Genomic DNA, 26,945 nt, shown 5'->3' on the forward strand with positions numbered 1-26,945 from the left:
GTTTGGAATGTGACGGGTCTGTCCAGACCTTCAGACTCCAAATTTCTAATTACAAAACACTCTACAGAGGGATTCACAAAACAGAAATAATAACCCTATCAAGAGCCCTGCACTTATTAGCACAGAGCTTTAGGAGTCTGGGGAGTAAATGGGAGAGAGATTGCTAGACAAGGGAAGAACAAACAACAGTCCTGGATTTTTCTGCAAAAAATCTGAATTATATGGAGCAGGGGGAATCATCGAATTCAAGAGAGTTAGAAGCTCTTTTGCTGTGCTGAAAAAAAGCCTAGTGAAAACAAAAGCTGTCTCCTTCTGAAAGTTGTGTCTTCCAGTGACAACTGGAGAGCATGGGGAACAGAGGTGTCCCTCTGGAGACTAATGGGTGGAAGGATAAGTAAGAAGCTTAAGATGGGTAATCAAACAGAGTGAAAACACAAATACCTCCTTTGCCTGGTGGCTAGCTTGTGATTATAAATAAATTATAAAAGGAAACCTTTTGTGTAGGAAAACACAACATCCAGCTGACATCCTTTCTATCAGGGGCTCGGCTTATCCATAGGAGAGAAAAAAGAAGATCAAAGGGAAAGATTAAGGGAAGCAATTTTCAATTTTAAACACAGCATTTGTGATAGAAAGGAATAGTCAAAGCAGCTGAAAAACAYTCAGGGTCTGGGAGAGTCGCCTTGGCTGAAAGTACTGCAGTGTTTTCCATATTCGTCTGTTTTATTTTTAAACACCCAGAGCCCTTGCTTGATCAACGCTTCCTTGTTAAAGAAGGAAGCGGAGGAGAAGTAGGGGCTGTGGGGAGAGAGGCAAATGAGCTTGGAAACTGATGATCTTCCCAGCCATGAAAGTCAAAATTCCTGCTTGAAACCAAATACTCCTGGAGCGATACGCAGGCATGGGGGAAAGGGGAGGGAAGGAAAGAAAGATTTATTACTTAAGCAGAACTAAAATTCTGCTGAGAAAAAGGGCTGTTCGATCCATGCCGGAACATCAACAGAAGATCTGAAACTGGATTTGTCATATTTCCCTCTCTGTTTCACGCATAAAAAACGCAGGGGAGGTGGTTGGGGGTTTTAAAGGGGGAGGGGGGGGGGAAAAGCCACTGAAGTCCCTTGATCTTATGAAGCCCTGAACTCTTATATTCCATTTATAGCCCGAGCTGGAATGACATCCCCCTTGATTAGCAAACTGTCCAATCCAGCTGCATGTGTCGGGATTGTACGAGGCACTAAGTGAAATATATATATGCCCTTATAGAGTCTAAGACACTGGGTCCACCTCCAAGCCACAGGCTGTAGATCATTCTGACCACTGCTCCTCTCCCAGGAATCACTTTTAAGGGTTTTCTAACGTTTTTTTGGGGGGCACCTTTACTTTCAAATTTAAACAAAACAAAATGGCACCAAAGAAGGACGTAAAGAAACCCGCAGCTGCTGCAGCACCCGCACCCGCACCAGCGCCTGCACCAGCACCCGCACCAGCACCCGCACCAGCTAAACCCAAAGAACCAGCAATTGATCTCAAGAGCATCAAGGTAAATGGATGAACGTGTGCTGATCGCTGACCCAAAGCGCTCTCAGACGGGGAAGTTAGCAGAGTCCCTGCTGGAACCTGCGGTGAAACGTTGTGTGTGCTTGGTTCCAGTTTGGGGACTGCAGTGAAATGAATGAGTAACCTCAATCAATGGATTTCTTGATCTGGCTGAGCTTTTGATTGTTTAAGTAGCTGGAGGTGTGTAAGGCATGGCGCATGATTTAACACAAGAGTAAAGCCTGGTGGTTTCCAAAGTGTTTTGGAGGGTGGCCCTCAGAACTTCTGACCAAATCAGATCAGTCTAATCCATTTGGTAAAGCTGAATTTAAAAGTTCTGCCAAAAAACCTAAAGCAGATGCATGAGGACTGGAAAGGGTTACTGAAACTTGAAATGCAATGTTTTCCCATAGTGCTGTATTAAAATCATACATTGTTTTGCAGTTTTCTCTCAAATTCCTTTCCAAATTTTTGCAAACATCTGATGACCTCTTGGTCATGTGCTTTGAAATCAGTATCACTTATCTTTAAAAGCAGAAACCCCAAAATACCCAGAGGAATAAAAAGAGGGATTTGGCAGTTGKTTTTTTTTTTTTCTTCTTCCATTTTCATCATACAACAAACACTGATTCAGACCATGAGCTGGAAAGCCRTGTATGGAACTGTTTCAGGTGATTTCCTCTCCCCTTATACATTTGCTCATAAGTTGCTGGTTGCTGCAACAAAGAGGAAAAGTCTTTTGGAGGTTTTCCTCTGACAGCACCTTCATTTGAACTCATATTGTCTTTAGACTTTGCATGCCAATCAGCATCATTAATTGCTGCCTTGACACTCGGAAGAGAACTCCTCCATGCTAGCAAATTCTTTATTTAGGAAAGAGCAGAGGGAGGTGAAGTAGACAGAGATGAGGAGACAGATCTATTCCTTCGGCTACGACTATAAATAGTTATTCTCCACCTACCTAACAAGCTGATTGGTCCCAGTATGAGTTTACAAAGTTCTACATAAGGAATCATGCCTATTATGGAGAAAAGAAGGAGTACAAAGACTCCTAATGGGACCTACTCATTTTAATCTCAGGATGAATTGTGGTAAAGTTACCTTAATAAATACACTCCGTTATTCATATAGTCCCAGGATTATGACCCGTTTAGATAAATTTCTTGAAGTTTTCTTTAGTTTTCCCAGCCTGTTCCAATAAGTCAGTATTTTGCTGAACCAGTATGTAGTTTCCAATAAGACAATCTGAATTCACTGGCAAAATAAAACCAGAAGAAGAAATACATTTTGAAATATTTAGAACAATCATAATAAAGGATATGCAGAAAGCCCACTGTTTTTGAGAATACTGTCTAAAAATTAGATTAGACCTCACATTTCACTCATCTCCAGAGATGAGGGGATGCAAGCTAGATTTCCTACTAAATAATTTAATGTGATTTGATGGCTCTCTCTGTCCAGTTCATTAGGAGAAAATAGAATTTTCAACTCCAGTGATCCTAGCTAATCTATCTTTACATAAATAGACTTAATAGTATATCACCAGTTAAAAAATGGCAGGCTGTAGTCTGAGGCATCTCTGCAGTTCAGTACGACCCACTCCTTTACCCAGACAGTCCTCTGTTACAGCAGGAGATATATACTGGTAACAAAGAGAGAACGATCTGGGTTTTGTCATATTCAGACGGATAAAAGAAGACAGTATGCTTAAATTCTCTCTTTCTCTCGAAAGATAATATCAAACATGATATTTTCTCTATGAAGGGGGGGGGGAACCTGGACTAGTAAAAACAAACTATTCTTCTAGCACTAATGACAGCACATAAGCATCACTATTCCTATTTGCAAGTGAGTAAAGATAAGGGCTGCGTGAATGCGGATACAGAACCACACGGCAGTGCGGTGGGTACCCAGCCACACAACGCAACTGTACAGCYGTGACCATAACGTGATGCAGAAACCCATGCTGCATGCGAGGGTGACAGATATCCCCTCCATCCCCTGACTTTCCCCTCTCGCCCAAGTCCCCACAGCGGTCACAGCCTGCCCAGGCGCATCATGGCGCCTCGAGCGTGGAGCCCTTTCAAAAGAAATCAGGAATGATCATGGCATGCCTGATTCTGCCTCGGAGCAGAGGGTATGGACTGGATGACCTCCCAAGGTCCCAACCAGTCCTGGGTTACCAAACTTCACCCTTTGAGAGCTCAGGCAACGAAGGGAAATAATGCCTTCTCACAACCGACTTGCCTGGGAGACGTATGCGGCAGAGTCAGGAATCAAATCCACATTTTCTGAATTTTAGTCTAGTCCCTTCACTAGCGTTAACCAATCCTTCCAGTCAACCAGTGAAGCATCAGCACAGGAAAAGACACAGCATCATTTCCAATGAAACTTTGGAGGTGGAGACTACTTAAAAAGCTAAGCTTTCCACCTGGACACTCAGTAAATGATCCTGCCATGGTGCTCTTTGCACAGGAGTGGAGTCAAAGCCTCCAGCACGTTGAACAGGATCAAGTAGCCTCCCCTCCACTCCTCAGAGGAATTAGTGGCCATGCTGAAGCTTGCTACTAATGAGGGGTTACCAGGAATGCCAGGCTGTGCTGCTCACGACAATCTGGGGGGCCACACAACAGGAACACACATTAAAAGGCTTTCTCAGCTTTCATAAAAAGACATCTATGCTCCTCCTAACTGTTATGACTGGAGCTGGTAAGCATAGAATCATCTAACAAGGGTTTATTTACACCAAGTAAGCCAATATTGTGCTTTGTTTTAAATTGTCATCAGAGATTACAAGATTCTTCAAAACAAAAACTTAAGAAAATGGTTTTCATATATGGTTTCCTTTTGGGTTACCCTTACTCTTAAATGCCCYGCTTGGCACATCTTCAGGGAACCGGGTTTTCAAAGCCTTTTGGGGTGCACACTTTGAAAGTCAGGCCTGTTTTTAAGATGTCTCAGTTTGGGTACTTTCAAATGCAGGCACCCCAAAAATCACCAGTCACCTTCAGAAGCGGTGACAGGCCTTTCACCCCACTTGCTAATAGAAATTGTTCCTCTTCACCTTCAATTGACTCATTTAAAACATATTTGGTGGTTTGCTAGCACTAGTAGCAGCCAGTATGGGATTCGCTATTTTTGAGCACCACCTATTGACTACAAAACTGATTAACGGGAAAACTGAATACTGCTAGAGGCAAGACTCCACACTCTGCCCTTTCTCAGCTCATCTTTGGCTATAGTGTAACAGCTACGCAGAGTCAAGGCATAGACTGGGAGAAGGAGGGTGATCTTCTTTTGACAGGGAAGTTTAAAGCCTCTTTTTTCCCTACTCAGAAAACAACATAGAACTCAGAAATCTGCTTTGCCCAGGTCTTTTGAAGCTGAATTTTAGTTTCAGTTTTCCATATTATTAGCATGCCCTGGATTTGAATGTTAGGTATAGAGGTTAATAATTTAAATTGGACATGTCTGAGGGTTACCACATGGACTACAACAGGAATGGACCACAATTAAGAGAGGAAAGACCATTTGGGTCAATTTCTTGAGCCCCCAGGAATTTTGTACTTAAAATGTAGCCAAGGACAGTTCCCAAAAGGCAGCTCATCCGTCTGGTCAACTTCCTTCTCATGCACACACTGCAGTGAGAAGAAGCTTCCAGCTGATGGCCAGCACTCTTACAGGTCTACACCTGCAGTAATTGGGATGGGACAACAAAGGCAGTGGGGAACGGATAAACTTCACATTGCCCGTGTTTCCTTGCATTTAACTCAACCCATATCACCAATGTGAAGAGCATACTGTTTTTTGTCAGAAATCTAAGGGCACTTCCCAGCACATACCACCAGTCACTGGACCAAACCCAATCTAGTAGCACTGACTGCAATGCTTTGGGACCTGGGTGCTGGAGATGCTGAGCTCGGTGCCTCACAGGCCTCCACTAAAAGCATAGCGCCCTGATCTGGTATTGCACCAGGCCCTTTGCTCAAAAGAAACGCCTGCGTGACTCTAGCAATGCAAAGCAATCAGGCTCCCACAGCTCTCCATGCTGTAAGTGATGCTCATTTGGCAAAGAGTGCTTTCAGGACTGAAATCCCTGCACAGGAGCCCAGTTATGCAGTGCCCAATTGCAGATAATAAATTACCTGCATCTTCAGGGAAAAAAAATAAAAACAAAAATCAGAACTATCTATCAGCAAAAACTTACTAAGCCCTTGCTTAACTGTGTGATGCATGATGAAGCCTGCTGCATGGAAGCAAACCTGTGTGATCATTTTRTTTTTAAATACAGAGCTCTTAAGACAGTATAAAACTGTTTCTCCAAGTGTCCTTAATTCTTACTGCGTTCACTACTCARGTAGGTCATCTCTGAACAGAAACTGCATTGGATATAACCAGAGAGAGGTAAACTCGCTAAATGCACTGACAGAAAGCTTCTGGGCTGGAGGGCACGTGGGACTGCAAATGTCAGCTGAAGCGCTGTGAGAGAGATCATGCTGCAGACAAACTACTTTTGATGTGGTAGGATGAGAACAGGAATGTTAATAGTAGCTTTACTCATATTGCTAAGGGCTTTCTTAGAAACTGATAAGGTTTTGGCTGAAATATTTGCCCCAGGCCTTCAGATTGTGCCTGATCCAACTCCAGTGAGGACTCCAGAATGATTCTCTAGGACATATATACCCGTAGGGCAAGGTCACTAGTCCCAAGCGCCCCTCAGGCTCAAAGGGGGCAAATGCAAATATGACTTAGTTTTAAGAAAAGCAAAAGCACCTGACACCATCCAGATCAGCTTTCTGCTCCAACTCTGACCACTGAGACATCGCGGCACTCGGGATCCACCCAGAGCAGAACAGCCCTTGGCAAATCCCTCGCCCCCATCAGCCACGCCGCCTTTGCCAGGGCCAGGCTGCAATTGCAGGCAGATACCAAGTCACTGCATAGCCGAGGCGCAGCACAAAGGCGTCCCAGGGCAGGTAATCTGGACATCACACTCAGCCACGCACCGAGACATCCCTTTGGGACAGTGTTGAAAACCAGAAGGAAAAAAAGAAAAAAAAAAGAAAAAACAAACAAACACTTTTTGTCAGAAACTTCTTTTTTACAGAACAATTTGCCTCCTTTTTTTTGTAATGTGCTACTAAGCAAGGAGTCCCTCAGAAGTAGAAATTACCCATATATCAGCAGATATTTTTTCTTACATTTGCTAGCCTAAAAATTGTTTGAAAAATAATGATTTGTACTAAGATCTATTCTTAGCAATTCGTGGCTTTGGCAGAAATTAAAAGAAGTTACCTATAGCCTTTGGAGGGTCTGAGGAGTGACAAGTTTTGGTAGAAATAATGGAAGCTAAAGCAAATTACACCAAGACTAACATTTCGAAAGCTCACTTAAACTAATTTCTAGTGTTAGCAGCAGTTGCAGGGGGGAGCCTTCTTCCCCTCAACGAATTGAAACAAGTCGAAAATATTTCTAAAATACTCTCTTAAACCTCTTCGAGCACGGAGAGATAGCAACAAGATATTTGAATTTATCTTACGTAAGGTATAAAGAAGGTGACCAATTTAGCCAATGACAAGTAAAGAAAGAAGTTGCCTGTAAGGAGATTTGAGACAACCATAGCTGGAAATTTGCTCCTGCTTCCTTGAGGCTTTCTTACATCTCACATGTATTGCCAAAAAGCACTTTCAGCTGGCTGCTCTATTGCATAGCGCTTAAATGTCAAGCAGCAATAATGTTAACACTCCAACATGGCCACTGGGAGGCACGTTAAAACAACAAATCCCTTTGAGATTGGAGTAGAGCTCCAAAGCCTCACATTTCCTCCACACATCCTCTCCATTACACACATTCATGCAAAACCAAATGCAATTAGAAAAAGGGACACTTCTACAAATGAGTCCAACTGAATGTCACCTCCTCCTATGAAGCTAATGAAATCCATGCAAAACGGTATGATCAGCAGCGCAGCTGGAGCACATTTCACTCCCAGACATTTTAGAAGGGCACATTCATTAATCGAATTGGCAAGGCTCATCCAAAAATTTTTGTGCAACTGTACAGTAACTGCAAAGTTACAAACTTGAAATTAAACAATCCGTAAAGTTACAGAGAGTAGTTGGGGGAAAATAAATAAATAAATAAATTCATCCATGGTTAAGTTCATTAAATTAAGAGAGGTTTTGAACTATTCTTCCAACCCTGATGGTATCTCACACACAGTTCTTTCTCATATATTAGTGGTGCTTGTTCTTATTCTTATTCTTTCTTCTATTGTATTTCCAGGCAGTTTCATTCTAAAAATGGAGCTTTGTTTCTTGAGAGCTTATTTGCTCCTAATATTTCTTTGCCCCATAAAAGACATGAGGCTAAATCCATGAGGCCGTTGACTCTTCCCTAAATGAGAAGTAGCCTCTCCGAGACCCACGGCATTGATCCCAGAGCTATCAAAGGAGGGTGAGGGACTGGAGAACGACAGCCCGCTTTTCAAAGGTGTTTGAGAGCTGTGTAATCCTGTACTTGATGATGTCTACTAGAAAATATGTGCAGCTATATTAATCAAGGATCAGGCATTAACGGCAAGCAGATATCGTATGAACTGCTGTAGGCACAATCCAAGCTGATCCCTACCAAAAAAAAAAAAAGTCATCCTGTATAGGAGATTAATTATTTAAGAGTCCCAGGAGATTCTCTAATTTTCTCCCCTCCGATCTCCTCTGAGACATTCAGTACATTCTCAGTCTTTTCTATGGAGAAAGTACTTTGAAATATCTGGTGGTTCTCTAATCAAATCCTAACAGAGATATTTCTCCTCTCTATAATTCACCCAAAGGGGAACAAGCAGGTAGAGCAACTTTAGCTTCCAGTAGCCTCTTTTCCCAGGGCTTTTCACCCTGCCCAGACATTGACACATTTATGGTGAGCACGGAGTGACTGTCACTCAGCAGGGCTCTACTTCAGCCCCCGTGACCGCCAACCTCACCAGGCGCRCACAGCACGACGCAGCAAAGGTCTGGATCCTGCTGCCCAGGAGCTGGTGATCGGATGGGAAGTTAGGAACTTAGATAGCAGTTGGGAAATAAACATTCGTGTGGATTGGGTCTTACGCTTACCTGCTGAAAAAAAGTTGCATTCAAGTCGCCCCATACGCACACCCTATACAGCTGGGATCTGGTCAAAATGCCTCTATGTAGCAACAAGAGAGATATAAGGTGGTTGCAAACAATACAGGGAGAACCCTTAACCTTTTAAAACCTTTTCTTTGGTGTAAACATTCTTCTGGATAATAATTAGTCCATTAATCAGGATTGAGTCAAATTAGAGAAATCCAGGTCCTTCTGGTCTTTCCATGTATTGCAGTTCCTTCAACCTTTTATTATTTCTGCTTGTTTTTTGTTGTTTTTTTTTGTTTTTTCAACTCAACTCCCTGAAGTTTTAAGTTTTCATTCTTCTCTAGTGCCCATGGAATCATCGTTTTTTAACAATACAGAGAACATTGTCAGGATTAGAATAAAGAGCAGATCCACTGTAAAATATTCCTTCCTAATTATACCCTTAATTTTTGAAAGGATCACTCAAAATATTTTGTATCCTGAGGCCATCTGTAGGTGCCCTTACTCAAACAGAGCAGCATTTTAAGCCTATAACAGACTACATTGACTTAGAGCAAGGTGATTCTTAATGTGAGAGCATGCAGCGTGTCCACGCTAGACTGCTTCTCCACAGCAAAATTCTGTGCAGTGCACTTTTATTCAAGAGTCAGCAATAAAATGAAGGGCTGCTGTAGTAAACCAGTATTTTCTTATGTAAAATCTGAGCTAAAGTCCCATATAGTCAGGAGTTCAGTCAGCTTAGACAAAGACCCTTCTCAATCTTTTGGGATGGATTTTGTTTTAACCAACCATAAAGCTGATCTGAAAGTGAGAAAAAATATTCTAGAGAATTAATCCAACATTTCCTTGGGTTAAAGAAAAAAAAAAAAACACCATATTTTCAAGGAAACATCTTCCAGTTGCCAGGAGTAGAGAGTGAGAGGCCGAGAGCAAAAGGGAAATTCCACAAAAGGCAACATACTGCATGGACCCAGGCAAAATTTCAGCTCTGCCAAAGCCTTTAGAAAGCTCCTCTATAATGCCTTAGACTGATGGCCAAGTTCTATACTAGCTTTCTCACTGCCCGAGCTTCAACCACAGCTAGGATTGACCAGGGGGTCTGCACTGTTTCACCTACAGCGGCTAATGCAGACAAAAGCATCAGCTCCCTTTTCTATGCAACCCACTTGGTCGTGGCTGCACTCTTTCCTGAATATGTCCCTGTTCCCAGGTGCTAATAAATTACAGATAACAGAACAATCAAAAGTGAAGGCTGTGTAGCATTTTTCATGCTCTGTATGTTTTCCAGATATTCCTCCAAAGCACAAAGAATCTGTTTTGACAAAATATTTTTCAGCTAAAATGACTTGCTTAGAAATTTCTCTGTATTGTATCTTTAGTTTTTAAAAGGGGAGGGAGTAGGTTAAAAGCACCAATCTAACATAATATTTTGACCTATTTTGATTGTTCAGTTTTAAAAAAATAATAAGGTCTGTTTGGTTTCGATTCTTTCTTTCAGAGCCCTCAATATACTGAGAATAGTCAGATGTTCAGAAAGGTTATACTTGTCTTCAGGGCACCTAACTGTGCTACAGGAGAAAGAATCTCTCTTATTAATCACACTTTACCATTGGAGAATCAGGAAAGGAGAGTGTGCAACAAAGGAAATTGATAGAAATTAGAGAGAGCCTGGATTTGAATTTGCAGAGTCTGTATCTGTCCCTCAACCATTCCTACCCTGGCTGCATGACCCTCTTGATCCAGTTGAGGTGACAGGGAGAGGAAGAAGTTTGGAGGAAACATCTCCCATTTTACAGCATCTCAGTGAATTTGGAGATGTGGTCTGGGCTTGGAGGATGCTATGCGGCGGGACTAGGCCTTAGCTACTGAAGAAACTGCAGCTTCTCCCTCCTATGACATATCTGGGAACTCCTCACTTGCAAGCCCACCACAACACCTCTGCTCTGCAACCTGAAAAGCAAGCCCCTCCTTCCCCACTGTTAAAAGGCATCCATCCACTTCACAAAGCTTTTTGAGGGTCCCTACCTCTACCACTGCTTTTCCTTCCTGTCTACATCAGAAAAACATCTTCAGTTCTGCCATGCAACTCCTTCTCCTCTCACCACACCAGTGAGCTCTGAAGTTCTGGTGCCCTGTTTAATGCCAGCCCTATAAGGAAGGGGTCCTACAGAGTACAGGCTACTGCCGATACCGATTTCCTACTGCCCTGCAGGCTACATCTCCACATCAGTTGCAAGTCTAGAAATGCAACTGGTTCCAAAACACATAGATAAGTTTTCCCTTAAAAATGTTAAAAATCTGGAAAACGTGACCAGTGCAGAAGAGCTCCGTAGTCAGACACCACCCGTGTCAGCATGTGAATCTTCCGCTCAGCGCCAATACCTAGACTGCAGCAGGGCAGACAAGCAGCAGCATCACTGAGCTATCATTGACCAATACATTATCCAAAAAAGGGGCTGAGCAAAGCCCAGGAGGGGTACAAGGAGTCCTAGCAATTYTGTGGGCTTTGAAACAAGCCCAGAGCTTACCATCCAGCTGCACCTAACAACATGCAACCAGCCAGCCACGTGGAAAGCCAGCCAGCTGGGCAAACACGTGGGACTTCTTGTCCCCAGCACTCTTCATTTGCTGACTTTAGAGCTTATTGGAGAAAGAGGAGCCCTCCCTATAAGGAAGTCTTGGTAGGTCTAGATAAGGAATATCCCATCTTGATGATACAGACCCAGAAATTGCTGACATGATCCAAACTTACTGCTGCTTGCCACTCCCTGCCTCTCTCCGGCCTCCTAAAAATAGTCATTGTAAAATGTCCATCAAGACATGGAGCCTTCTGTCACTTTGCCCTAAGAAAGCTAAAGAACTCGCCAAGGGGAGTGGCGGTTTCCTTCTGACACCTAATCCAGGCAGTGTCGTCAGCGCCTCCACATAAATAAGAGGAAGAAAGGCCAGGAAAGCAGGACCACTCTCAGAGACCTCAGCTAATCCCTCCTGCCTGTCTGCTGCTCTACTTTTCCAACTCTCAATCATGGTGGGTCCACTGGAAAGCTAATGTTTAGCAGTCAGCCAGTGTGTTTTACATGAGTAAATCCGGCTTCTTGCTTGAGTTAGTTCTAGGGGGAGAGACGGGCCAGAAGAAAACAGTTTGGTTTGAGGAAGGAAAGCCAAACAAACCTAATGGACTGTGTTAGGCTGTCCAGTTTGCCTGAAGTTCTGCACTAGGCAGTGGTAGAACTGTGGTTCCTGTAGCTTTAGACAGGATAGTTACAATTTGCTAGAGCTATCTGCTAAGCATTTTTTATCTGACGCGACCTGCTAAAGTTGCAAGGGAAAATAGCAATATTTTTGTATAATAAAATATCATAATTTAGTAGTTTATGAAACAATGTACTGTCAAAAACTAATTTGAAACACAGACTTTAATGGATGGGTTTATTTTCTAAGCTAATGTAAAAAGCTGCTTGCTAAGCAATTTTACTTCAAAGGATCTTAATAAAATGGGTCTGTATTAAAGCAGTAAATGACCTGACTGTACATTAACAACTTCTTTGTTAGTTAAGAGATTTAAGATTTGTGTTGCTTAAACCACAACCCTGGCTTTCCCTGGGATGCAGATTTCAGCAGAATCTTTAAAAATAGACCTGGTGTTATMTTTTTACAAGGCAGGTTGTTAGTTTAGGTTGCCATGGCCTAATTGCATCAGGCAAGACAGAGATGCCAGGGCGCTCAGCTACCTTGTGCTATTTGCTTTCTCTCAGTGCATTTTCAGCAGTACTAGTTCTCTTTTTTCTCTCTTTTTTTCTTCCCAACTGCAGTCCTTCACTCCTGACCAAATTAATGGTAAGTGAAATAAAAATTAAACTTTAACAGTGGGGAAAACAACATTTACTGAACGCTAAATATTCACTAGTCTTAACAGCCCTGTTGATATCTGAATTACTTCTGCACCTCTGAGCGGCTATATTTCTACTGCTTTGGAAGATGACTCATGGATTGAACTGGATGCTTTAAAAACAAACAGGTTCTCCCCTAGCCCCCCTTTCCTAAGTTATTTTTTGTGATTGATTTCCTTCCAACAGATCGAGTTCTCCAAGGAGCAACAGGATGGTAAGTTACAAGACAGCCAATGTGTTTTACCTGTACATGGGTTCGAATAGGAGCTACAAGCTAGGAGGTTTAACCTTTACAAAAGGAGGACCTGGGACTTTAGCCGATATAAATCACCACACTCTTGACTTCCGAGGTGCTATGCTGACTTGCACTGACCAAGAATCTGACCTTAGATTCCCATGTAATTTATCTGGGTGTTTATGTGCTGCCTGAGCTGATAAGTTCATGCAACAGCATGAAGAGGGAATAGGACGGTGTTACCAGCTCTGCCAGCTGAATATTTTTCAGCTGTGTTCATGTAATGACTCTTCTAAAGGATGATGAAAATGGGCGTTGTTCTTTAAAAGCACAAGGGAGATAGACAGAGGAAGGACAACAGAAGGAGGGAGGGAGCAGAAGATTTAACCTAGCTGTAGTGACATTGCAATTTTACATGAACAGAAGGTTTAAGAGATTTTACCAAAGATCTGCTTGATACTTTTGCCAGGAGATGTGTGGAAAGGGGAAAAGAGAGGCTGTTTTACTGTGAATATGTTTATGAAACATGGAAATAGTTAGCAAATAAACGACTCACATGAACTGTTGCATATAACGTATCAGTCTGGATATGCTGTGATTGTAAAGCACTGTGCTGTACTTCCTGCCTTTCAGCAAGTCACCAGCAAGTTCCAGATTTTTTTTTTTCCCCAATCCGCTAGATAGACCTGATTAAAAGTTTTGATATTAAAAAAAAATCCCTATCAAAGCCTTAGAAATCTATGCCCAAGTGTTTTAATATCTTCATAGATGCATTTGGGTTATAGTAAGTAACACAGGTATAAAAAAAAGTAAAAGTAAAAAGAAAAAAAAACCCACACTCAAATATAGTAGACTCCCCAACCATGAACAAAGTATTTAGAAGGAAAAATACAAGGATTTACTAAAAATCCAGAGGCAGAGAAATAGCTAGAAGCATGTCTTAACAGAGAGCCCTAAACTTCCTGAACATGATCCTGCTCGAGGTTACACCATCCTAACCATCAAAAGCAACAGGGAGGGGTACAGTGCTGTAAATGTGCCTCTTCCTCCAGTCCARACACTCCTGATCACAAAGGAAATTATTTGGACTCATCCTCACTTTGTAATTGTAGAACTTTTACAAAAGGGTTAGGAGGCTTTATGGAAAAATGCCATCAATTCAAAGCTACTGGCATGTATAACAAAGCAACAGATTTTTTTTTCAGCTTCCTTCCATATTTCAGATCATCCAGCTGCTGTAATGCTGTGTTGACTGAACCAAGTAGGGGAGCAATTAAAAGGCACTTGAGAGAGGGAGGATTTCCCTGAAACACTGATGCTCCACCCTCCATAGCTATTTCTGTCCACACACGCTGACACACCAACAGCTGGGCATAACCCTGTTCAGAGACAGATTTTAGACCTGCTTATTCCAGCAGAGGTATAAACTGAAAACCAGCAAAGATAGGTATGCATTTCACTGCAATATGAGACAAAGATAAAGCTGGGCCCTTTTCTCTGAACCAGGGAGCTGTTTCCATAACCCAATGAACATAAAACTTTGTGGGATTCACAAAATAGAGAAACTCTCCTGATGGTTTTGCTAACAACAAACTGGCATTGTTTTACACTTAACTGTAGGTAAATGTCATTCATGAACCAGAAGAAAGATTGGATCATATGGCATAAATCAGCACAGCTCCATCAACCTCAGCTGCTAGAGCAGGAGCCAATATGAAGCTGGTAGATTGTAAGGGGAAGCTCTACGCAGGTCCAAAAGGCCTCGATTTTACAGTCTGTAATAAAAGTTGTAAGGGGAGAGTGTTAGCACTAAAGGATTATAGGTCTTGCACATCAGACAGTAAGGGGATTAGTTTCAGACATATTAGATTACAGCCTATTGGGCCTACAACCTGTATCAGCAGTTTTACTGGGTGCCGGCAACTCCTCCAGTGAGGCAGTAYGTGGGTGGCTAAAGCAAGAACCTAAATACCTCTGTTGCATACGTCTCCAGCATAAGATGAATGAAGACATAATTAGAGATGTGGTTTATTACTCTTAAGTCTGCCCCAAGGCAAAAAAAAAAAAATTTCCATCTACGCACGCTACGAAACACAAAGCCTCGCTTGGTCATGACGCCCTTTCAGATCAGACAGGCCGCTAGAGAGAAAGATGTTTCACTTGGTTTTCTTGGAGTTAAAACACAGCATGGTCAGACATCACAGTGCAGAAAAGATCAATAGTACAGACCAAGCTGCCCTTGACCTATGAAGGTCAAAGATAGCCTTTTAGCTAAACGCTTGACTTTTTACATATTTCTTTACTTATTGCAACAAATACTTTAAAAAGACTGAAAAAATACAGTAAGATGATTAATATGGAGCTTTGCAGCTGAAGATGAAGACTGGCAAGGTGATGAAGGTGATTACCTGCGCTGATTTTTACAGAAGTATCAGTACCCCAAGTCCTTAGTCCGCAGCAAAGGGGAAAATAAATGAATGATAATCACTTGGGGGCACTGAAAGGAGCAAAGTCTCAAAATTTATTTAATGGGAATATACTGGAATAAGGCACCACACAAGGGTTACCACTGGAGAAGCTGGATCTTCAAGGATCTGTAAGAGGCAGAGACAGATCACAAAGGGCAGACAACAGAAAACAAACATGGGTAAAAATGTCATTAGAAGGCAGCTTTAAGGGAGAGCAAAAGTAGGAGCATTTGAAATCCACCTTTAAAGTTTCCCATTAATACTGTGTAGCTGAGACACTGGGATTGCAGACAGGACCCATCAAAGCAGGCAGATGTTTTGCACCGCTAGGTACTTTTACAGAAGAGTCTCAGTCCCATGGTGAAATAAAGTGGAGCAGATTATTCAAGAACATTTTCACCTTCTGCTGCTATGCTATGTAAAGAAACCTGTTCTTAAATGGCAGCATTTGTAGCAAGCTTATCTTCCTCGGTGCTTGAAATAACTACAGGATCAATTACAAAGCTATTGATAGCTATCAGAACCAGGAAAGATATGAAAGGTAGATATAAAAGTTTAAAAATAGTGAAACCAAAATGTCAGAGGGGAGGCGTTTTTCTTGGAATCGTGGGCCAAAGATTCTCCTGGCTAACTCCCCCAGAGCTGGTGGAAAGATGCCAGGAGACAACAGACTCGCATCTTTGTCAATACAACTCGTCAATGCAGAGCTGCCTGCCTTGATTTAACTCGTGCTCTTTCCTTGCAGACTTCAAGGAGGCCTTCCTCCTCTTCGACAGGACCGGCGATGCCAAGATCACCCTGAGCCAGGTTGGCGATATTGTCCGTGCGCTGGGGCAGAACCCTACAAACGCTGAGATCAACAAAATCCTGGGCAACCCCAGCAAAGAGGGTAACTACCCTACAGCCTCTCACGTGGCCCTTCCACAGGCTGTGCAAGTACCATCAGTCACAGTAGGAGGGAGAGGAACTTTCACTTGTAGGGGAGCACGACAATCTCGCCCGCAGGGATACAGGGAACACCTCCAGTTCATTTTGAAGAGGACTAGGGCGGTGGAGAACACAGAGAAATAGAGATCACTTTGGTGTCAGCTTGGTGTAGGAATAACACATGCTCACGTGGCTCATAGATCCATCTGTGCCCCAGTCTCTGCTGAGGAGCTGTAGGTCCATTCCTAACAGCTGATGCTCTCCCCTCTTGAGGCCTTTCCAGTGCACAAGCCGAGACATGCTCCAACACTGGAAACCCACCAGTGCATTTCCACTGCCTGTGGTGGTCTGCTTAAAACGGCTACAGACCCAGACATGCTGAGGCACACGTTGGCCCTTTATTAGCTGTCATTTTCTATTTCCTTTCCTCCCCTCCCAGAGAGAAAAGAAATGGTAAATACCATGGTAGCCTCCTTTTAACAGGGACCTATCTGCAGCTGATCCTGATTTCAATCATGTAGGACCATACTGAGATGGGCTAAATTGCATCCAAACCCTCAGGCATGGGAGAGGATGTTCTGAGGGACCATTCAGAGAACCTAAGTTAAGTATTAGCACCAGTGGGAAGCACTAAGTAAAGGACTAAGAGAGGTGAGACCATCACAGTGCTTTAAGTGACTATAGCAACAACCAACAGTGATTTTTGTTTAGTTAGTAGTAAAACAGTTTCTATAATAATTATATATTCAAAAATCTCTCCTACATTTTCATCTGTCACGTTTTGTATCTGCCCAGCTAAAGGTTGCTCTTTGCAAAGATCTAAGGGGAAAAAAAAGCAATCCTTTTATTTGGCAGCCTTGCTCCAATAAAAGCCATTCGGGGCAAGCCTCCCTGAGGACTAGCACCTCTGGGTGGCAAAAACAAAGGTGTTAAACACACCAAGCTTGTGAGCCCTTGGACCTGCACACTGATCATGTGCTGGGTGGACACTCCTATTTTTAGCTAGTCTATTTTTAAGCTAATAATCTCTGCTACCTGGTCCAAGACAGCCTGCAAAATAGGAAAACTAATTTGTAAAAGAAAACAAAACTTGAGACCAAACTGTGGCAGCTGGAGGAAGAGAGTAAGTTCAAAGCAACAGAACCTCTTGTTGCATAATACTGCCTTTGATATTAGTTAAATAAACACCACTCATGCTATCTAGGTTTGGTTTACTCCAGCTCATAATGTGGCCTTATAGCATACAGTAAACTGGTTTCAGCTTTTCTTCTCTTATTAATTGAGACAGAGGGCAAAATTTTCTGCCCTGCTCTTTGGAAGGGAAGATCAAGGATCACAAAGAAGGTTACAGTGATTTTTAGCCACCTTTTCTCCATCCCCAAACCAACAGCCACTTTGAAACCTGAAGAGGTCAGCAACATGTTGTAGGCAACTCCTGGGGCTTGCCTAAGTCTAAACACCCCTCTCTGGTCACCTTCTCTCACTGTCTGGGGTTCCAGATTTCTACTGTGTTGTATTCTGCAGCTCCACTCCCAGAACATTATTATCCTTTCAAAGATGAACTCATACAGCAAGTTTCATTTCTGAAAGAAAAATACAACATGCACACAAACACAAATATCTAAGACTGTGTGAAAAGAGGGCTGGAGCAATGATGTGAAAAATCAGATGGATGTGAAAATGTAACCTCTCATAAGACAGACAGAATCCAGATTCTGCAGTGGAACTGCCAAATCCTGGGGCAGAAGCTAGAATAAATGTTAGAAAAAGGTGAGCAAATGAGGCGGGAGACTCTCCCATGCTTGAGGGTGAATATCCCAACAGGAGAACACAAGTAGAAGGGTCTCGTAGTGTAGTAACTGGTATCTTCTTTCCAGAGATGAACGCCAAGAAGATTACTTTTGAAGAGTTCCTGCCCATGCTGCAAGCAGCTGCTAACAACAAAGACCAGGGTACCTATGAAGACTTCGTTGAAGGTCTGCGTGTTTTTGACAAGGAGGGCAACGGCACAGTCATGGGGGCCGAACTCCGTCATGTACTGGCTACTCTGGGTAAGGGATTATTATCTCTATGAGTATTTAAAAAAAATTACTGCTGTCTGAAGGCATGAGAGAGGGAGAGGATGTTCTAACCGATCCAGGGAAGTAGGAAGCTAAAAAGCCCGACAAGACTCTGGATTTCTGAACTGGGAAGCCAAAGGGAAAGTGAACAAAAAAACACTTTAGGAAGCCCAAAAGAAAAGGTTTGCTTTACTTTTTCTCAGCTCAGGCTAGGTATTAAGAATGCCTGTAACTTGAGGGATAGAGAGAAAAGGCTGTAACACACAGCATATGGACAATGATAGAGGATTTGCCCCATAGTTTCTTTACTTTGTAGCATAACAAGAATCTGTGTTTGTGTAGAACATCTAAGAAAAGTTAAAATTAAAAAAGCTCAGTTCAGTTATAAGTCTTTTTTGTTACTAACCCAGGAAGGAGGGGGGAAAAAAAAAAAAAAAAAGAGCTTCTGGAAAATCTCTAGGGTTCAGCCTTAGCTGAGTGTTTGTATAATAATTAACTGGGCTCTCCCCATTCTCCAGGTGAAAAGATGACAGAAGAGGAAGTAGAAGAACTGATGAAAGGTCAGGAAGACTCCAATGGCTGCATCAACTACGAGGGTAGGTACAAGGGTTCAACATCATCTTATCCTACACTTCATCGTGCTCTCACTCCCAGTTTCTTTGCAGTTGGCTTTTAATGGTGAGGCTTCTCAGGCAAATCAGACAAAGCTGCATTTGAGTTACACTAAAAAAGTATAGTATGCATGAAAATGACCATTGCTATTCGCAACATACTTAGCCTGCAGTTATACTACTAAAAAGGCTAGATTTAGCCACAGCAGAGAAGGTTACTTTTGTCAACCCTAAATCTCTAGGCTCTCTGAGTTTCTGTGGAAAAGCTGCAATAGTTGTAAGAAAGCTAACCCACAGCTAATGCTTAGGAAAAGTGCTTTATTTGTCATATATTTACTCTTATCACACCTGAGCAAGGAGAGAATTTGGTGTGTACAACATTAAACACTTAAAGACAAGTTCCTGATCAGATTTGACCTAATATAGAGTTCTAATGACTTCAGCTCATGAACAGCTCTTATTTTTAAAGGTATTTCCCAAACCAATGTTTGCTGCTCCTTCTAACTATCATATCTGTATTCTTCCACAGCATTTGTAAAGCACATCTTGTCCGTCTAAGTGGACTTCCCCAGATTCCAAGTGGTATGTCCTTCTCTTTTGCATGCTTAACCTTGTCCCTCTTGCTACGCTTAATAGTTTCTACCTGCTCATGGCCAGACATAGGTTATCAAATCAACATGACATCATCACCTCAATAATATGAATAAAACCAAAATAGACTGTTGGACAAGAGCAAAGAAAACAGGAATCCAGACTCCTGGATCCTGTTCATATCTCTAGAACTGGAGGAAACTGAGGCAGTGGTTAGTGGATTTGTCTAAGATAACATATCCAGACCATAACAAACGCTCAGTTCATCTGCGGGCATAAAAATGCTGAAGCTTAAATGTTATCCTAGACTTCTGTTGTAAGGCAAAATTACAGTTCAAGCTATGCAAATTGACAGCTTGAGACATTTATCCTACAATGACTTTGAGATCACTTGACTGAAAAAAGAAATCAAAACAATGCCTTCTGATTCGTAGGTTGCAGTAAAATCAGAGAGTAGCTGGAAAAGCTTTGTGAACTACTGAGAACAGTTCTTCAAACAAAATGAAGTAATCATCTGAAAATAAAAGTACTCTAACAGTCGTGATCAGTGGTCAAAACAGGACGTCAGAAGTACCTGCACATTTAGAAGTACTGTACAAGTAGGAGAAAAAAAAGTCTTACTATGCTACTATTTTGTCCACAGAAAAAAAACAGCAGCTGTCTTTGAAATACAAACATAAGATACTGTGGGTCTAAGGGCCCATTTAAACTATGTTTTAATAACCTGGGAAGGACATTTCCAACCCTTGCATGCAACAAACACTTTAAAAGGGAGCAGTGAGAAATCAAGGGCTCGATTTATCATTTTGCAAGTGTTTCTTCAGGTAAAGTGACTTCAAGTCCAACTCTCCCATTCCTTCCCAGAACAAGCTGAATTTGGAAAGACCAGATGGCACCAGAGATTTGTCTCAGTGAAATTCCTGCTCTGTCAATCACTGTCAACACGGATACCACATAGGACTGGATGATGTGCCTCCAAACCCACTACTTTTTACCAGTGCATCCATACATATCACCCTCTGGGTCACTACACCTTCATTTCAAAAACTGAACTTTCACTAAGGCAAGCTAGGTGGAACAAAGTGCTACCATCCACCATCCATCCTTCCCAAGCATCTTTTTCCATGTTGTTTGCCAATGAAACTATGTAATCCCTTGGAAAAATAAAGCATCAATAAATCCCTGTGGTCACTTTGGGGCTATAAAGTCTTTCTTTCTCTAAAGCTGTTCAAACCCTACCCAAAGCAGCGCCCAATACTTAATTTATTTTCTCTGTATATTGTATTTCACAAAATAAAGTTTTATGAAAATAAAATATATAAACATCTTCTTCAGGAAGTCACCCTACTCAATCTGCGTGAAAAGCGTTTTCTTCGAGGATGGGGAGAAGGAGTAATTAGGGAGCTACTCCCTAGATTAGCACTTAATTGCTCTTGGGAGAAAGACAACRGGTGGCTGGTGTCAACGGCTCCAAGGGTGGCATCTGCTCCGGCCTCTCCCGTGCGCTCAGCAGCCTCTCCGGGCAAGGTGCTCCCCTGCCCGCGACAGTGGCACCCCAGGCCCGGCCCAAAGACAGCCACGCGGAGCAGCTCTTCCCAGCAAAATCTCCTCCTCGGTGCTGCAACGGCAAGAACGGGCCCGCAGCACAACGAGGAAGGGCGCCTAGCTACCGGATGCATTTATAGCTTTACGGACAAACAGAACAAGAGATCATAAACATCAACTGGCTCTGTACCAGGGGAACCGGCCCCAGCACAGTCGCCCCGGGGGCTGCAGCAAGAGGAGCCCGAGCTCCTCTTTGGTGACAACCATGAGAGTAACTACATCGCAAAGCAGTTTTGTCACCTGCGCACCCTTGCCCTTAAACGCAGCTCCTTTTTCTTTTCCTTAAGCTCTCACGAAGCTACCTTAATCTCCCCTCCAAGTGCCAGCTTGTTCTATTAAAATCCAACTTTGCCATATTAAGTTACTATGCATGAAATGACCATAATTCAAGTGACAACAGGTGCAGCGGGGAGCGGAGGGGGAGCCAGCGTGAGAATAACCCGCAGCATGCCGGCAGCTGCCGGCGCAGCAGCTGCCTCCTTCCCGAGGCTTCGCAAAAAAATCTCCTGCTTAACCCCTCAACATGCTGGTGGGGAGGGGAGCAAATTAATCTCCAAATTGCGCCCTGCCCAGAGACATAAGTCAGCAGGTTATTTACAGGGGGGTCCCGCGGGCACAACAGGAGAAACCCTCGACAGAAGGAGAAAAGGAGGTTGTTATTTAATCTCATCCTAAAAAGGCAAGGAAAAAAGTGTAAGATACATTAAAGCAAGTTATTTATAGTAATGCAGCTTGAAGGGTGTCTTTCAAGGGACTGCTAGCCACCCTACGGTTTCTTAACGTACTGCATAGACACAGGTACCACGCAGCTCCTCTTTCCAAGTAAACCATGGACCACAGTTGCTGGGGAAAAAAAAACAAACAAAAACAAAACAACATCAAAACAATGTTTCCCCATATAGACCATCAGCCTCCTTTTTACGCTTCCCTGTCACACTACATTGACATGTAGTCAAAMACCCAATCTATCTCAGCATTGGGTTCCTACAAAGTCCTTAAAAACAAAACAGAACAAAAAAATGTGAAATTTCCTTTAATATCTTTTCTCCCTCCAGAATTGCAAATTTTATTAATTTTTAAAATATTTGGGGCCCAACCCTGGAGATTATGTGCAACAGTATGGGATGACTTTAGTGCAGAAGTAGGCAGGTTTTTAAAATAATTTCAGAGAATATTCCCATGAAGCTTAAAACACACACATTCATATTCTTGTTTAAAATAAAATCCCAGATTATGAGACATAACCAGCCTGATAGTATTTCTCTGAACTGCAACTCCAAGCAAGGAAGGTAACATTATCTATATTACTCTCACTCTACAAAGATAAGAGCAGAAATAATTTTTCAAACAAAACAGTGATTAAGGGAACACTCCTTTCCCATTAAGCACACCGAGTCCCAAAGTATTTCACAGAGCTGTGCGGGGAATGGATTTTCATTCCATCTAGAAGTTTTAGTAATTAAAAAGAAAAAATAGACAAGTATCTTTAAAAAGTGCATATTTGATAAAACATGGAAACTTGCAGGTGAACTTAAATAACTCAGTCACTTATGAGGAATGCCAAACTTTTTATATACTATCCTATTTTAGCTATTGATCACTTCAACATCAAACTTTTTTGTTTTATTTTGAAAGTGTAGAAACAGGATGTGACAGGGTTTTTTTTTGGGGGGGGGGGGGAGATTTTTTTTAATTGAGAAACCCACCAAACCCAGCTCTCCTGTCTGCAGGAGAGAGGTGAAATCTCCTCTTTTGCCTCAAAACCATATAATGTTCGGACTGGTTGCTTAAACCTAGTAACGCATACATCGCTCAGAGCTCTGATCTTGGGGGATGCTCTCCAGAAGGGGCCTCCTCCTCTCCTATTTCTGCTCCCTAGGGAAAGATGTGCTCCACACAAGAAGTACCACTGCGCTGCACTCCTTCGTGGCGCACAGTGCACGGTGAGAGAGCTGCTTTTTTTACCCATAGAGACAGACTCTAAAAATCCCAGCAGCTGGGGAAGTCTGCCCTGTATCTCCTCACTCTCTGAATGGAAAAAGTAATTCTCCCTCCTGGTCATCCGACACCTCTTGCTAGCATTGTATTTGCTTTGTATTTTAAATAGAACGTTCTTAATGAACATACTTTCCATTACTCAAAGCAATTGACAGTTTAACTCCAAGGGACCAGGACTAAATCCCCAGAGAAAGGTCAAGCTGCAGAACACTGGCTCTTGGTTTGCAACACTAGACACAGCGACCAGCACCACAGAGCAGGCATCGTGCAAAACCATGGCGGAAAGGTCAGGACGACTGAGTAGAGATGGTCACCGAGCCTAAGAATATAACCAAGCTCTTGATACAGGCCCCGTTCACTGGAAGAGGACTCCTGCCTCACGTATGAGCAAAGAGCTCTCCACAGCTGCTTCTGCCGGGCCAGGGAGAGCCGAGAAGCCCCTCCGAGAGGAGGGTTCGTGTGGGCTCAGCGGGAGGGATTTGAGATGGCAAGAAACTGCAAGAGGAGCAGAGCCCCTCCATCTCGCCAGGCCCTAGGGACCAGGCCCTCAGCTGCGAAAAGGGAGAAGCTGTTCTGTGCGACACGTGGGACCTGACTGTACTTGCACAGCAGACRGCAATGACAACACCTGCCACACAAGCCCCCCCCGTCACACAGGGCCTCCTGTTCTTGGTACCCCACTCACGTTACAGTTGTTTTTCTCTTACATGGAGCGGTTTGAGTGTCAAAAACAAGGACGCTCAGCTCTTAAAGGGAGCAACTGCTTCTGCACCCTACTCTTGGGCTTGATTTTCATTCATTTTAGAAGAATCCTCTCTAGTCAGCACTTGGCACCGTTCTGTGCTTACTGTAGAAACAAAGACCAATGAACTCAGAAGGACAGAAAGGGGCTTTTTTCCAGGAGAAMAAGGCACAGCAATCAGGCACACTCGATGTGTCAGCAGTTATTTACTGGTCTTAGAGCATATAAGTGCTGTATAGGGCATGCTCCACTCACTGCCCTAAGCTCATTTGGGTCTTAAGTTGTTCAGACATGTCTCCTCACAACTCTCTCTGTGTTGTCTTCCTCTCTCATGCCCAGAAGCAGCTAGATGCTGGGCATTTCTCCTTCACACCTGAACACTAAAGAACCCAGGAAAGTACAACAGCAGCTGTGTCACTTAACTAAAGCAAGAAGAGTACAGAAGGTGCATTAATTGACCCTAAAACAACTGGAGCCAGTGTGTATACTCACTGCCATCTCACAGCATCAGTCCAGATGGATGGCCAATCTTCAGAGCCTTGGAGTCACCTCCATCACTTTCACACAACAGCAATATACACAATTGTCTCCTGTCACCATGGTCCCCAACACCACTATACAGTGCCACCCTGCTCCTTCACAGAGATCTGCTAGCAGACCCTCATGCTGCAATGGCAAACGCAAGAAGGCAGAGTTTGGTGAAGACGTCTTTTCTCTGGTGGGCAAACTTGGTTGTCCGCATCACTGAGCTGTCACGTCTATCTTCTCTACATTAGTACTGAGATCTCAAAAAGTCACAGTACATACGACACTTCTGTCTGAGCAAAGACCTCAATCCATTAAATAACCCTCCCCCCCAGCAACATAAACTTGCTCCCACACTGGAATATCTTCCCTTTTCACACAGGCCCCCTTCTAAGGTAATTCATATCACTGTTGCAAGAACAATTGCTCCATCTTAGCAGGTTTTCAATCAAATCTCAAATTTTAACATGACAGGTTCAAGCAGTTTTCTTCTAAGTAATACCTTGCTGTCCCTGCAGTCCTGCTATAGCTTTACATCTGCATCCTTCTTATGCTCTCTATTTCTACAGATACAGGAAAGTGTTCAAATGTGCAATAAAGAAAGGATGCTTCCTTAGGAACCTATTATTTCTCATTTATTTTATAGTGAAAAATGCAATACTTTTTCATTTAGCCAGGCACTTTCATTTACTTCAGAATGAAGCCTGAAATGCTGCTGAAAATGTAAGACTTCACTCTCACATCAGCCTTCTAGATTAATTGGCACAGTACATATCAGACCACAGCTTACTAGAGTATTAAACWGAACTTTCCATTACCAAAATCTATGGTTTGGGAGGATGGTATAGATTAGTTCATAAACATTTCATTTCTCTGTCGATGTAGCAATGATGGGCAGCAGCACTCCTAAATCAAACTGTTTGTTGTAGCAGAAAGACCATGCTAATCCTATGGAAAGGCTCTGCACTAAGCATTGAATGAAGGAGATTAATAAAAGCAATAAAAGTGTATGTGCATATTTCCTCAGCAGCATGAAGAGCATTACAAGAGGGACTGTTCATGCTGATTGAAAGAAAGCCATGATAATTAGTAATTGTAATTACACTTTGAAGCAGACAAATTCATTTTTACTGTGTCTTCCGAGTTACCGCATATTGTTTATATCCTTAAGGGTGCACAATCTTCCCCTGGATGAAGGGCATTTAGGCATGGAGAAGTGTCACAGAGTAAATTTCAGCCAGCGGCATGGCTCTGAGGGAATTCTGGTCCTGCCCACCCTCACAGACATTTGTCAAATCTCACGTGGCCTCTTTACGGTCTGATGAGTGAAACTGGGCAACAGGGAGCACTTTAAGGAGGGACTGAGACAGGGGAGAGCACAATGTCTCAAGAAGGCCAATGACAGAAGTGGCACCTCACAGTGACTCCTCAGGTATGTTCCCTACAGCCATCTGAAGCATTTCTCCTTGGTTGTCAGTGCAGAGAGAACAGTCCCTCAAATAATCCTTTCCTTCCTCACCTCCTTGTTGTATGCCGGGCAGCAAAAGGGAAAGACCACCGCGCCTGTGGGCTGCATCACAGCACATGACAGAAGACAATTTCCAACTTCTTTTGAACATACCTAGCAGGAAGGTCTTGGTTAGTATCCATTTTCCATGGAGGCAGGTCCTCAGGAATATCAGGAAAGAGAGGGAGTGCATAACTGTTTCCATGTTGCCAAGTCTGATGTTATTGAAGTTATTTTCTGAAGGACTGCACTGCTGGGGTCAAGAGATCATATGGGAACCCCAGGCATCATGTGAAATAAGAAGAGTAAATCTCTTTCTCCCTCTCTCATGGTTACCTTGAAGTTTGTAAAGAAGGCTCAGAAGTCAGGGGGCGGGGGGAGATGGAGGGGGGGGAACCAAGCAGCCATAATGTGTTACATTTTGGGAAAATTAAATTTCATGTCTCTTTAAGCCAGTCCTTTTGGGGGGCAGGGAGGGTTTGGACTCAAAATTTGATTCACACTTCACATAGACTTGCAGTTGGGAGCCACAGAATGCTTGCATTTGGGGAAGAAAGTTTGTGATGAGAGCAGTTTTTTTATTTTCCTTTTCAGAATAAAAATTTAACTTAATTTAAAAACCCTTTTTGGAACTGGCAAACTTGCATGAGTTTCTTGTTCAAGAGATCTTTACAGCATAACCATATTTAAATTTTCTTTACAGTATATAAAGAATGGGAAAATACTGAAGAAACCCTGCAAGCAGGCATAGCTGCCACTTGTAAAAACTTCTGTGTACAGCAGAGATCACAATCCTGAAATAAGACTTCTATTATTACAAAACTGCTATTGACTGTCTCCTTCATTTTGTATTCTCTGCATATGCTTCAAAGACATATGACAGCAATGATCTCTACACACAGCTAGTTTGAAGATGATGGTATTTAGTTTCCTACAACCTAGCTAATTAGTGAGTGATAACAACATAACCGCATCCACCCTGCTGTAAATTGAATGTGTCTGGGGACACTGCACATTATTAAATGCTTAGCAAGAGGTCACAGAGCATCTGTGGATCAGTTTTAAAGGCCTTCCAAGAAATTATGACAGAATAAGGCTTTAAAATGACTATGCAAAAAAGAAATTGCCATCCATAGTT

At 42.7% G+C, this 26,945-nt stretch overlaps 1 protein-coding gene across 2 annotated transcripts; it reads left to right on the forward strand.

The window, feature by feature from the left end:
• The first annotated feature begins 1,271 nt into the window (after positions 1 to 1,271).
• Positions 1,272 to 20,621, forward strand: MYL1 (myosin light chain 1). Of its 2 annotated transcripts, XM_026088026.1 has the most exons (7): positions 1,272 to 1,540; positions 12,725 to 12,752; positions 15,987 to 16,130; positions 18,046 to 18,219; positions 18,747 to 18,824; positions 19,369 to 19,421; positions 20,295 to 20,621. In XM_026088026.1, the coding sequence occupies exons 1-6, from the start codon at positions 1,403 to 1,405 to the stop codon at positions 19,395 to 19,397; spliced, it is 591 nt and encodes a 196-aa protein (XP_025943811.1). In that variant the 5' UTR covers positions 1,272 to 1,402; the 3' UTR covers positions 19,398 to 19,421; positions 20,295 to 20,621. The 2 variants fall into 2 exon arrangements, with proteins under 2 accessions (XP_025943811.1, XP_025943820.1); XM_026088035.1 differs by lacking the exons at positions 1,272 to 1,540; positions 12,725 to 12,752; positions 20,295 to 20,621 and adding exons at positions 11,628 to 11,676; positions 12,461 to 12,485.
• Positions 20,622 to 26,945: the final 6,324 nt, after the last annotated feature.

Source organism: Apteryx rowi, unplaced genomic scaffold, assembly GCF_003343035.1.
Source record: "Apteryx rowi isolate R43461 unplaced genomic scaffold, aptRow1 scaffold_12, whole genome shotgun sequence".
Classification (NCBI taxonomy): domain Eukaryota; kingdom Metazoa; phylum Chordata; class Aves; order Apterygiformes; family Apterygidae; genus Apteryx; species Apteryx rowi.